Below are 13,898 nucleotides of genomic sequence, written 5' to 3'. Positions count from 1 at the left end.
GTCAGCACCCGAGGACACCCGAAGTGAAACACAAAGCAGCACTCGGCCCACGAATGGCAGGATTTATGGCGGGATTTATCAGGATCCCCCGATGCAGGAGGGCCAGCTGCAATTTTTGCCCAACTTTTACTCAAAAACTTTCCCGTGGTAACGCCTGGGGCCCGGCAGGGCCCGTGCCCGGCGGGGCAGCACGCCTCACGGGGGCGCCCGCCTCGGCCCCGGCCCCGGGCCCGGCCCCGGCCCCGCTCCCGGCCGCCTCTGGCCCCAGGCCCGGCCCCGGCCCGGCTCCGCCCCGGCGGGCGGACGGCAGCGCCCGGGGGCTGCGGTGGCCCCGCCGCCATGGAGGCGCTGTCGCTGCCCGCGCTGGGCCGCCGGGGGCCGCCGGGCGCTGCGGAGCCGGGGGAGCCGCCGCGAGTGAGTGGGGCCGGGGCCGGGGCCGGGGCCGGGCAGGGGCCGGGGCCGCGGCCGGGGCCGGGGCCGGGGCCGGGGGGCAGCGCCCCGGGGCCGCGCTCGGCCCCGCCGCCAGGAAGCGGCCCCGCGGGGCCGGGGGGAGCCGGCGGCCCCTGGCGGCGGGGGTCCGGGGGTTGCGCTCGGCCCGGCCGAGTCCCCCCGGGGAGAGCCGCCGCCGGGCTCTGCTGACGGGCCGCGGGGCTCCACGAGAAGCGCGTCCCGGGGCTGCTGGCGAGCGGCCTCCTGCGGGCAGCGCAGTGCTCGCACGGCCAGGGCCGGCCTCGCCTGTCGGGAAATAACCGCTTCTAGATAAGGACGGCTTGTGTGCCGGGAGCTTACAGGCTCTGACTGCGCTGCACGGAAAAGAAAGCGCTTCTCCTGCTCTTGAGGTTAGGGAGACGAATGACAGCTTTCTTCGGGTGCAGGGGTCGCAGTGTGCCCTCTAAGGAAGGCCCCACAGGATGGCAGAACAGAGCGGTTCAGCTGGAGGGGACCCACAAAGATCACCGAGTCCAACAGCCTGACCAGGCTAACCAAAATTATCGAGGGCCTTGCCTCTTGAACTCTGACAGGCACAGGGCACCAACCACCTCACTAGGAAGCCTCTCCTCATGCTTTCCATACTTTCCAGGTCATGCTTTCCATCCCTTTTACCAGCCTCGTTGCTCTCCTCTGGATGCTTTCAACGACCTCAGCATCCTTCTTTTATCACGGAGACCAGAACTGCACCCGGTATTCAAGGAGGGGCTCTGCCAACACTGAGTATTGGTGGGAGTCGCCTCTCTTGACCGCCTGGCCACGCTGTGTTTGATACAGCCCAAAATGTGGTTTGCCCTCTTGGCTGCCAGGGCACGCTGCTGCCTCACGTGGAGCCCGCTGTCACCAGCACCCCCAGGTCCCTTCCTGCTGAGCTGGCAGGATTAACGAGGTGAGATGAGGTGAAATCCCCTCAAACCGCCACAACAGAGAGCAGCCCGCAACTGCAGCTGCACCTCGTAGGTAGCAGAACGCCTGCGCCAAGCTCTGCAAGGCGGCTTTAAAGAGAGAACTTTCCTCGTGCCAGTTCAGTGCGTTCCTGCGTAGAGCAGCGCAGAGGAGACGTGATGGAGTTGTGCTTTTTAGAGGCCTTTACTGGTCTGTTCTCTGAGGACAGGACCCGAGGGAACGGCATGGAGCTGGGACAGGGGAGGCTCAGGATGGGGCTTAGGGAAAGGTTCTGCACCCAGAGGTGGTCGGGCACTGGGACAGGCCCCCCAGGGACATGGGCACGGCACTGAGCTGCCGGCGTTCAAGGAGCGTTTGGACAACGCTCTCACACGTGGTCTGATTTGTGGGTGGTCCTGTGTGGAGCCAGGAGTTGGACTCAGTGATCCTTGTGGGTCCCAGATCGGGATGTTCTGTGACTGAAGGAAGGAGACAAGGTTTTCTAGGTTAGGGCTGTGCACGTGGTGTGTTCTGGCTTGGACTGGACAACAAACAGGGACCTGCACGGACCTCGCATTCCTTCTACTTTCCCAAACGGAGCCACCTGCGTCTCTTTCACTGGGACGCTGGGTCTGTATGGTGGGGAGGGAGCATCCACACACTGCCACCATTGTCCTTCCCATAAAGGTACCCAGGGGAGCGAAACGCACATGAAGCCAAGCTGGGTGGAGACCCGTTTTCATACCTGGAGGACAGCTGTTTAGGAAACACAACACAGAAGCTAGTCAGGTTTCCAAAAGTTTGGCAAACAAACCAGTCATCACTTGTGAGGACTTTCTTAAAAACATCTTCAGTTGCGTTTGGGATAGGTATTTGTACACAGCTGGGTTTTGCGCCGGTTCGGTGTCTGTTTCTGAAAAGCAGCATCTCAGTGAGGCCTTTATCCTTCCAGCAGCAGTGAAAACACGTGTGTGCTTGCGGGCCTTGCCAGCTGGAAGAGGGTTAGAGCATCTCCTCTGCGGGTATAGCTCTTTTCTGCCTGTTCGGGGACATGATGTGAAGTGCTGCTGCTTGTCCTAAACGCTGTTTCCAAGCTGGAGATGTAGCCCACGCTCCCTAACAAAATCAGTCATTTTGACGAAATCCTCGCTTGCCTTTTGCCTAGCTCGCTCGTTGATCCTTGTTAATCACGGGCTCTTTGAGTCCCGCTCTAAACGTGGTCTGTTCGCAGGCAGGACTGATGTATTGATTGTTTCTTTCCTACGAGAGAATTCCGGAGGGTGAAGCCTTCCCTGAAGCCAGCCTCTGCTAGAAACTTCCCCAAATTGTCTTGGCATCGGTACGATAAGATTGTCAGGCAGCTCCTCTGTATGCTGGATTCCTGTCACTGATGCTAAATATCTTAAACCCCCCAAAAACAATACTTTGAATTTATTTTTAATAAGCCAAATTTCTTCTGATACGTGGCAGTACATCATTTTTTCCTCCTCGCCTTCATCTCCCACATCTTGCCAGCTCTGCTGCTGTTCCACCGCGCCGTCGCTTTTAATAAAGGACGAGCTGTGCAGCAACAAAGGGAAGAGAATGTTTTCCCAGCGGAAGGCGGTCTGCCTTTAGAGGACCTTGTCAGACTTTTTGTTATTATATTATTCACTTTCTTAGTACAATACATATTTCACTTTCTGATTTACATCCCGTCCCAATATCCTCTATTCCTTGGTAGTGTTCTCGTTTCAACTGTTTTCCGCCGAGGTTCCCGTTGTATCGATCCATTTTATTTTTACATAACGTATTCAAATTTTTAAATTTAGTTTCCATGCTTCAGTAGTCTGCTAGTTCTGCGGCAACGCAGCTCTTGCCTGTGAAATCATGTGCTTGTGAAAGAGATCGAATATTGTTATTCCTTAAACAAAGTTTGTTCAGAAAGGCGTTAGGAAAGCATCTCAAACGCGTGCGCATCTCCGAGGAGTTGAGGCAGAGTCGGGCCCCGAGATGTCTGTGTCGGTTCCGAAGCTGCTCGGTAGGCCGTTAAGATGCAGCCACGATTTTAGGAGCCCCCGGGGGTCGGGTCGTGCCCCCGTTGCTGGGCCGAGGGCGCCCTTCTCGAGGTTTCCGATCGGGGCCTCCCGCACCCGGCACCTCAACGCTCTCAGCTCCCAGCGTGCCTCTGACGGTAGCGAAGCGGCATCGCCCCTGGCCTCTGGCCTTGCCCGGGGGTGCTGAGATCTGTGCAGAAGACAGCCCTGGCCCGGACAGCCCGCTCAGGCGGAGTGCTTTTGGTGCAGGAAATGCAGAAATCCTAGGGAATGAATGGTCCAGGTGGGAAGCAGGACGGTCAGTGTTTGTGTGGCAGGGGGAAGCTGCAAAAGGGGGCAGCTTGCGGAAAGAGGCGCAGAGAGCTCATTACAAACTGTGTCTTCGTAGCTGTCTGACTTGGCTTCGGGGTTTTCCTTCCGCTTCCTCGATTTAATTAGCCGTTTCACAGAACTTCCCGTGATCTGCTCCTTTGATAAGCCCCATCCTAAATTATACATGACTGAAGGGTGACGTAGCCTCTCTTCCCAGTGGCAATTTATCCCCGGTTTCTGAAGCTGAGTCGCAGAGATGTTTGGTGAGATGTCTGTTTCCCTGCTCATCCTGCATGACACGGTGTTAAACACAAAGTTTTTGTGTTGGCCTAGCCCCCGACAGGCTGCATTTTCCTGACTTACTGTACTTAGCGGGCCTCCAAATGAATGCGAGGCGCCTATCAGTCAGAAACAATGAAATCCTGCGGCCTGGCACTCAATGTCCTATGCCTTGCAAAGATATGTAAATATTGCTTTTGATTCTTGCAGAAGCGAGTGTGCAAGCTGTTAGAAACCTTTCCAAATGCGGCCAATGCTCGCCTCATTGACTGTGCTATGGAGCTGGATTCCAAACAGAAACTCTCCTCTGGCTGCGGTCCGTGGGATACAAAGACAAAGCCAAATTCTATGGTATGTTTACACCGTCAACAATATCTATTCCTAGAGCACGTTTAAAATAAGTTTTATAATAAAATCGCAAATAATTGCTTTTTTATGGTTTTGTACGTGTTTTTGTTAATTAGATTTTTGAAAACCAGGGAAGCAGAGGTACTGCCCAGCCTTGCCCGAGATGTATTGCTGGAGAATCTGTAAGTGTATTAACCTTCTTTCTGTGGCATAAAAGATAGACTTGTTCTTAAGCATTAGATCCATAAAACATAAAGTTAATAAAAACCACAATTACATTTCTCAGGAATAAAGCATGTAAATAAAAGAAGGCAGATTGATTTAGCGTTTCTCAGGTATGCCAGCAGAGTACAAACTAATATGTGTGCAGCAGCAGTTGGAAAATACGGAGGCAGCAAACACATTTTTCAAATTCTCTCTAAAAAGCAGAGTTTAGGAAGTAACAGAAGCAAACAGTAACGAACAACTTCCTCTACCCCATTTTTATATCTTCCTTGATATACTGAATCATAATAAAACACTCAGGAATCCCATTCTCTGTCATATTTTTTCCTCTAATTGGATATTTCCTTTCCAAACAGTAGACCTCGCCTGAAAGCATTGCCCTGTCGGTGTACTAGACCTAGTTTTAAACACGCTAGCTAACGAAGCAGTAACCATCAGAGCTTGCTGCAGACAGCTTGACTTTTCTGGAAAACAATGCGAGTGTTTGGACAGCCGAATAGTGCTGACTTCTGAGCTGTCTTGATATCCAGAGTAAGCTGGCCGAAACCAGCTTTGGTGTTTGTGTAGGCAGGAGTCACGGCTGTGATTTGGCACAAAGAGCATGCCGTAATAGTGCACCAGGAGCACAAGGATCTCCCGCTACGATGATGGTGATCTTAACCACTTTCTTTTTTACCATGTGTAAACGACGAAACCCACAAGAGGGAAGGGCTGGGAGCAGTGAGCAGCGAAGGAGGTTGTAGCATTCCTGCAGTTTCATTCTTCGTATAAATTTTCTAACCAAAGTTTTGGAAGTCTCTTAAGCGTATGGGAGCTACTCAAAAGTTGAGTAGCTTTTGAACACACAGGATTCCTTAGAGAGCCCATAATAAGAGGTTTGGGAGGGTGCCATGCGTTTCTTCCAAAAGGCTGAATGTTCGTAGCAGAATCTTCAGTCTGATGGAGCTGGTGGCGGAGTTTCCATTGAATGCTGCGAGACTGAGGTTTCTGTCATAAATCAGAAGTTGTAACTGAAAAGGTGTTTACTGTGTTACCTTACTTCTGCTTGTCTTTTAAACTGACTCCCTGACTTCGGGAGTAATTATTATGAGCAGAAATCAGTATGACCAAATATGTGAACTACCGCTTGAGCTTTTCAGGTACATCACCTTCTTTGGGGGCATGGAGACCGTAAAGAAGATGTTGGGATTAAAACCCAAACTGGCACGTTAGAAGTCAGTTTTGTTACCTTACAGAACTACAATGCCAACATCAGAGTTTGTAAAATTCTTCTCTACTGTTAAACACTGAATTTTGGAAAATTAACACCGCTTTCATGTACCATGAGTATAAATATCGTAATTCCAAGTAAGACCATTCCTGGTTTAAGTAGAAACATGTCAGAGTAGCTTGACGTTTTGTTCCTCTGGTGTAGTAATGAACTTGAAATCAAATACACCCTAAGTTACCTGGGTTCGTATAATTCACCTCTTCAACAAACGTTCATTTTCTGAAGTTTGGGTATAGTGGACGACCTGTTCGCTTTTAAATGCTTTTCAGCTTCAGCTGTAAGAACCAAGGAAAACAATTTGCCAACTACTGAGTGAGAACTGGAATCTCAGAAGTAAAGAATTTTCCTACGAACTGTCCTGCGCTGGCAAAATAGCAGCTCAAGTTGGTGTTATTCAAATCTGGAGCCCTTGCGTAGCTGCTTGCTAGACTTCTTGCTAAATTAGCCTCGTGTCATTGAGTTGAAACAGAAACTGCTTTGCTTAAAGCAGGGTGATTTAAAATATGACTGAATTCTATGAAATTCTGATTTCCGTGATTTTCCCTGTAGTGGGGAAAAAGTTTATCCCTATCTGTTGCATAATGTCAAATACAAATTAGAGTTTAAGTAGTAAGATGCAGTGTTTGGTAATGGAATAAGCAAGCTAGCATATATATTCACTTCTCTATTATTTGAGTCATGGGCCTGGAACAATCTGCGGATGAAAGAAAAACCTGACTGCTTTTGCACTGCTGGCTTGCTTTTGCAGAGAGGGGGGATTCTCTGTGGCTCCCAGTTCCAGTCAGCAGAGTTTGTTGGTTTGCACTGACTGCCACACAAAGACGGGCCTAGAGCAGCTGGAACTGTGTTAGAGTGTAGCTGAATTCACGTTGTGCTGAGCTCCTAACGCCATCCTGATACAAGGGGCTCACGCGAGTGTCCCTGCATTCACAGCATAACTCAGCCCTAAGCCCTCTAACTCCTGGTGATGAACTGACCGTATGGATTTGTTAGCTCTGTTCTCTTCAGATGATCCCTTACTTGTGGCCAGTACCACAACGGATAATACAGTTATATTTTGATAAATTTAGTAGGAATTATATTAGTAAATGATCTTTATTCTTAAAATAATAAAAAGCTTATATTACGAGTACAACGTGTAGTAATCTGATTTGAGCTCAGATAACTTTCGTCAGAGTTAAAATTCAGCTCAGGAAGATCAGATTGTCACAGAGGTTGAGATGCATCACGGAAGTCCCTCACAACAGCTGAAGCAAACGTAAACGAGGAGCCCACAGGTAGCAAGATAAATCGCGTTGTAATTTTTTTCATAATAATAACGTTAAAATCCTCTAAGAAATTGTATTCTGCCGGTGGTAGGGAAATTCAAAAACATTAAAACATCCAAACTGGAGTATGGCAAACACGAAGCATACTGGGTTGAGACCATTTTACGTGGTTGTGGGTAGTCTTATCAGCATTGTATTTTGTGTCAAAAAATCCAATATTTATAACGCTAATTGGTCATCATCGGAGGAACTTCACTAACACCAGCTTTACTGAACTCATTTAATGCTGTGTTTTACCCTATGTGCCATGAAGTTTAACACAATTTGAGTAAAGAGTACTTCTTTGCTAGCTGCAAATATTTAACCTTTCTTTGGACTGATGTGTCAGTGACTATTTAGGTGAAGTGTTACGCAGGAAAGAAGGAAGGTAGGCAGGGTTTTAGGGGTGAGAAGAACATCATCATTCCCAAGAGTTTTCTGTGCTACAGAGTAACTAGAGATGAAGCTCTTTGCTGTGAAAGTATTAACTTGAGTACATTATTTAAGCAAACACAATGTGATATAAACCAATGTGAATTTAAGTTTAAAGTAGAAATTGCCACCCCAAAACTAAATTTCCGTTCTATTTGCAAAAGCTTTAAACATCTGATTGTTAAATAGAATAAGGTATCTGGTGTTCTATATGCAAGCATGATGCTAAAATTGTCTGTACTCTTGTATACTCTTGATGTTTTTAGTTGACCCTAGTTCTTCAGGAAAAAAGGGAACATTGTGGTGCTGTTAGTGGAACTGTCGCTTTCTTTTACAATAAAGTTTGAAAATGCATCCTGAGACACAACTTCGCTTTTTGATAATATTTAGTGACGTGAAATTTTGTCATTTCAGGGACACTTCAATCATATCCTGGGCTTCTAGGGATTGAGAGACTGCAGCTCAGCAACACTGCTTTACTTTTTAAATGCTAAAGACGCCCCTGTGAACACTGTACAGCTGGATATCTGTACCTTCCCTCACGGCGTGGATTTGGGCGTGGTATTCAGCATACAGCAGTTTGCTGTACGCGTTACCTTTCCCGTGTACAGTTGCGGATGTCATTGTTTTTACACTTGAAAAAATGCTTCTGCTTTTAAGGTAGCTCAGTAGGTACCAAAAATATATATTTGATTTAACTTTTTAGGGTAGGTAAGCTCATTTAGTCTTTGGCCCAGTCTTCACCTGGGACTGGATCAAAGATCATGCTGATACAAGATATTTTACTGTCTGTCTTGGGCACTTTCTCTGATACTCTTGGGAGGTGGTCCTTGTGTTTACGGTGGTACAGGGACTGAGTTTTTAGCTCAGCTCTGTGTAAGCAGGCAGAAACGGGAGGACTTCAGTTTTAGACAGAGAGCTTTGCAGCTATGCGAAGGCCAGTAAAAGTCCTATTGAAACTTAATGTTACGTTAAAATCCAAAGTATGCATCCAGTTCAGGAACCTTTCGTACACACTAAACATCTGCTTTGTAACGAGTGTAGTTTGTGAATGGGACAGGTACCTATCTAAAAGAAAAATCAGTATTATTTGAACAACACTATAATGCAAAGATGGATGGTATTTTAGATCTAGGCAGTTCTCTCAAAGTTGCTGAAGATACCATTTGACACTCGGACTCCTCCTTTGCAGTTATGGTAATATTAGAACAAATCTGTTTGAGAAGTTTGAGCTTGTTATCCAACGTGACTTTATTGGCTGGCCACAAATAATTTCCTCTACATTTTGGCAGTATGTAGGGCTATGTAATTTTTTAACACATTCAGATTTTTAGTCTCTTAAGTTGTCCTGAGTCTCCTTTTAGTCTCTGAGTTGTCCTGCTTGGATATGACACTTCAGTGGCTGCTTCAGGTCCTAAATCTCAGAACCGAGCAGCAGCACGTTAACCCTCTGCATTAGAGGGAAATTGCTGTGACCTGCCAAAGCTCATGCAGAAAGCAATCTCCGCTGTCTGGAGAACTGCTGAGCCATAGCCGTGCCCTGCTGCCACTGAGCCTTTGGGCAGAGTTCAGCCCGAAACAGGTATCGCAGGGAGAACGGCGGTTGGCCCCTCCTGGTTTGAGAGCAGACATTAGGCAGTGCAAATTAAAATGGTAGCTCCAAAGTTGCGAAGATCTAGTGACAGGCTTTTAAACGTTACTTTCCCAGCGGGGTTTATCATACTGTGAAGTGCTTAGACGAAGCTTTCCACAGTCTTAGAATGCTTCCCATATTGTGGGTGGAGTTGTAGCTAGCGCTGAGTTGACTCTTATTACGAAGATATTCTTCCTAAATATTGAATTCAATTAAGTTAAAAACGAGGGAATAAGTCTGTTAAGCAGAGCTGCAGTAAATTGGTATCCAAAGCGTTTTGTTAGGAAATAATAAATTTCTTCCAAGCCAATATAAATTTTAGATCCATTGAAAATAAATCTTTGCAAAGTGCAAATTCTTTCAAAAGCCTCAAAATCTTCTTCAGCCACAGAAGCAGAACAATCTGTTCAAAGATCACATCACTAAGAAACACAGTGGGTTTAAAAATTGTATTGGCCCTGTTTGTTGAAGGTAAGAAGCTCATCCTGAACTCTCCAACTCCCAATACAGGTCGATCCAAGCAATAGTATCCATCCAAGCTGGAAAGGAACATATTCTCTCTCGAAACGATAGAAGTGCATGAGCACATTCCATATAGTGTTACCAGAGTTTATCAACTAATACAAAATAGGAATATGAAATGTTTTCTAAAGACACTGTTTGCTCTGAAATTACATGTTATTAATACTAAGATAACTAGATCATATTTGGAGGGCAGTTCATTTTTACACAATTTTCCAGTTTTTATTTTTAAAAATCCTGGTAATAATAGCAGCCAAGAAAAAAGTTGCCTAAGTATCAGTTTCTGTGCTGTAAAAGTTGAAATAGCTACCTAAATGTAAAAGGCTAAAAGGTACCTAAAAGTTTAATTTCTGCAAAATGACTCAAAACCTGTTATGCTTCATTGACTAAATGTTTGGCAAGCAACAATTAGCAGAACAGCGCATAGTCAAAATTCAAGGTATCTGAAGACAAGAGTATCAAAAGTACACTTGGACTCTTTGATGGAAAAATTTTCTGCTGGAATATAAAAGAGCAAATAATTACGCCAGCATGTTTAAAACACAGGGAATATTTCTGTGTATCATCAAACCAAAAGAGTGTTTTCTGTTTAAATAATTCAAATTTCATCATGTTAAGAATTCACAGATACTAGTGCCTCTGTTTCTTCTGTTGCTTTAAACTTAACCGTATTTTAATCTGCTATAGAATATGGTAAGATGAGAACCAAGTGGTTTTCCTTATGATCCTTGTAGTTTTTGTCATGTTCTTTTTAATTCTTCACCTTTCAGAGTGGCGGTAGCTTGTTTTTTGTAAAGTCTCACCGTACATAAATCAGGGAATTGGTCATAGTTCCTGGCTGCATTACAGAGGCCTGATGAAGTCATACTACTGTTCGATTTTAATGTAATTTTTTCATATCAGCCTTCTCATTGTTGCTGTGCACCGCACAGGTATTTTATTACACTGTCCACGGTGACTCTCAGGTCTGTCCGTGGAGATTACTGCATCTATACAGCTCTAGAAAATAGGAGAACTTTATACTGTTTTTTTCCTCTGTAACCTGCAGCGTGACCGTGGCCTGTTGTACTTTCTTTACACTGTTAGAAACGTAAGGCTGCAGTTCACATCAAATCTAATTGATTAGGGGTTATGTTATTCATGAGTACATTTTGAATCTCTAAATGCTATGCTATAGAAAGTAAACTTGAGTAAAATGTAGGGTCACAAGTAGGGGTTTTTGTTTGTTGGTTTAACTATAGCCTTTTACATTCTCCAGGAGCACAATAATATGTCAGATCAATTCTCTAGTAATATTTAAATAAAATAAAAAACTTTGTTGCCCTGGCAATTTCATCTGTTTGGAGAATGAACTCTACAAATGGATTTAGATGTAGACCACCTAGTGGAAGCTCCCTTCATTTTCAGTCTATCCCAATTATCAGCCGTGTAGTTATAGTGAGTGTTGTAAATAAAATACATCAGTATTGAAAAGGAATGAAAAAACACTTGGTCATTACCATCTTTGCTGCATTATAACACAGTTTGTGATGAAAGAATGAGTACACAAAGTACTTCTTGATACAGAAATGTAATGCCTGCCTTCCTTAGCAAAGATTTATGAGAAAGCCTATCTGTATCTTTCTGTTCCTTCAGATTTGACAAGTGTTTTAATCCTTGCTTCCTTACCATTTCAATTTCCAGGATAATTTTCCCTAGTTATTTAACTGCAACAGCACCAGACTGGGTCAGCTGGGAACACCCAGCTCAATCTCCTGTATGCTCCAGTGACTAGTAGCAGACAGCCACATGGGAAGAGTCTAAGAAACAGGGCATGTATTGAATAGAAACACTTTTTACAAATAGAAAAACAGTGTTTTATGCCACGTTCTGTTGTGGGCATTCTTTTTTGCCTCATAGCTAAGTCTTGACCATCAGGTATCACAAAAATTAGGAAAATGCTGATAGTTTCCAGTGATATTTTTGTCTTCACGCTTGTTTATCAATACAAAAACGTGCCAGGCATCAGGCGAATGTGCTATTTGACTTTTCCTTTCTTATTAAACATCGGTGTCCTCACTATTTAAGAAGTAATTCCTGTTAGACTTGAGTTTAAATTTTTTTGTGTAGTCACACTTAATTTGTACAGTATAAGGATACTCTACCTAGTATTTGTTAAAAATAGCAGCTCCCGCTTTTCTGTTTTTCTTGAGTTTGCAGAGAATTTAAAAAATAAAAATAAACCTCTGGGAATTGCAGTTCAAGGTAGGATGCAGAAGGGTAATTGCACCGTCTCTTTTTTTCAGTGTTCTGCATTCTTCCTTTTTGCATGAGGCTGTAAATGCTAAAAAAACCCTTGAGATTTTTACTTACTTTTCTGGGAATGCTACTGTCAATAAAGTATTCTGGATAGATGTAAATTTTAGTTATATTGTGTGTAAAGTATCCAGAAATGAAATAACAGATGTTGCTCACTTTGCGATGCTGATTTTTCTCTGCAAGCTCTTCACTGGGGGCAGAGCAGCACCTGCTGAATATCCTTGGGCCTGCTTCCTTTGGTCCTTGTGAAATGGCTGCTAGACTTATTCCTGCTGCACTGTTAACTGGTATTTCCAGCTGACTAGAAACATGGCAAGCTGTTCAGAAACCTCGTGGACATCCATGATTGTTTTCACACCTGGGATGCACGCTCCTCTGCATGAACCTTAAAGAGACTCTTTAGGCCAGGATGCGATTCCTTCCTCCGTGCCTTCTAACGTGGTAAGGAATGCATTTATAAATCAGCCATGATGAAAACGAACTGCAATTGAAATAGTTTGATATATTGAAGAGTTGTAACAGTGTGCGTGTGGGGAGTGTTTTGTGGTGATTTTTTTTTTTAATAGATGTACTGTATTTGTAATTCGTTTCAAGATTTGTTGTCAGTCAGAATCATGAAGTTACTGTAAGAGGTGCAGCTGAATGCCATACAGTTTGGGACAGGTAAATATTTCTTTAAGGCAGATTTGTGTAAAATCAGCAGTAGAACCTCAAAACTATTTTTGTAAGACTTTCTTCACCTTGTATAACTGAAATTTTGGTTGATTGATAAATATTATATACTCTTTATATTTCTTAATTCTGTGGTTTGTACACAAGATAACCCAAGTGCTACTTTATTTACATGTATATAGTAAAATAAGCATATGGTCTTTTTAATTCAGATTAAAATTTGATTATATAATATTTTTATCTTTGTATTTTGTAAATTGTTACTCAAAAAAGCAGCAGCATTAAACACCACTTTGGCTACAGTATGAAACTGACTGATTTTGTTATTCCATTAATAATTGAACTGCGTTCTGCAGGCACTCAGGTATAAAGGTAAATAAAACCTGTTTGTGGTTTATTTTATATGGAGTTTCATTTGAGCAGTATAGCCCGCATGGTTTTTCCCCCTCATGGGCCAGATATACGAATGATATGCAGAATCAATACTTTGCAACAAGTAATTCCTCTACAGGCTTGGTTTAATAGGGAGTTAAACATTAATACTTTTCAACTGATCTTCTCCATCTGCATTTCCAGATTTTGTTTTTCCTCAACTAATTGGAACACCTTAGGATCAGACCTAAGTTCCTGTGGATTCGAGTCAAAACGTAGGTGCCTAGGTACCTTCGTGAGCCTGAGCTCTGATCTCCTTAGACTACCACTGCTTTGGTTAGATTATCGTTTTGCTTCGCAGTAGTGTGGTTTTGAAGCAAATCCCCCCCCCCCCCCCCCCGCCACTTTTTACGCATTGCTTCAGTTGGTAGCGCACTTTTAGCTCCTGAAGTGGCCTCTTTCACAACCGCCTGCCCCGGGACCTCCGCCCCGGTGCGCGTCGCATTGCCCACGTGGGGTCGGAGCCATTGGCTGCTCCTTGGGGCCGCTGTGCTCAGGGCAGCAGGCTACGTGTAGCCCAAAGCCAAACCTCCACACAACGTCCTGCGTACGTGTCGGGCCATAACACAAGCTGCTACAATAAACCTATCGTGTCAAATTGGCCACTAGCGCGGACATAACCTCGGTTGTTCATCTGTTCACCCCTCAAAAGAGAGCCCATTGCATTGTGTTGCATGGCTTAGTGCGCAAGGCTCAATGAGAAACCAAAGTACAGGGTATTTATCTCCATGAAGCCCTGCTGGACAGCCAGTCCCAGA

The 13,898-nt window shown here is 44.8% G+C and overlaps 1 protein-coding gene across 3 annotated transcripts; it reads left to right on the top strand.

The window, feature by feature from the left end:
* Nucleotides 1–289: 289 nt before the first annotated feature.
* Nucleotides 290–13,013, top strand: C7H10orf143 (chromosome 7 C10orf143 homolog). Of its 3 annotated transcripts, none has more exons than XM_040563092.1 (4): nucleotides 290–414; nucleotides 4,212–4,352; nucleotides 4,466–4,531; nucleotides 12,220–13,013. In XM_040563092.1, the coding sequence occupies exons 1-4, from the start codon at nucleotides 340–342 to the stop codon at nucleotides 12,283–12,285; spliced, it is 348 nt and encodes a 115-aa protein (XP_040419026.1). In that variant the 5' UTR covers nucleotides 290–339; the 3' UTR covers nucleotides 12,286–13,013. The 3 variants fall into 3 exon arrangements, with proteins under 3 accessions (XP_040419026.1, XP_040419027.1, XP_040419028.1); XM_040563093.1 differs by having other exon boundaries at nucleotides 7,998–13,013; XM_040563094.1 differs by lacking the exon at nucleotides 12,220–13,013 and adding an exon at nucleotides 6,114–7,934.
* The last annotated feature ends 885 nt before the right edge of the window (nucleotides 13,014–13,898 follow it).

The sequence above is a fragment of the Cygnus olor genome, chromosome 7, assembly GCF_009769625.2.
Source record: "Cygnus olor isolate bCygOlo1 chromosome 7, bCygOlo1.pri.v2, whole genome shotgun sequence".
In the NCBI taxonomy this organism is placed as follows: domain Eukaryota; kingdom Metazoa; phylum Chordata; class Aves; order Anseriformes; family Anatidae; genus Cygnus; species Cygnus olor.
This window is presented reverse-complemented; position numbering and strand designations above follow the sequence as displayed.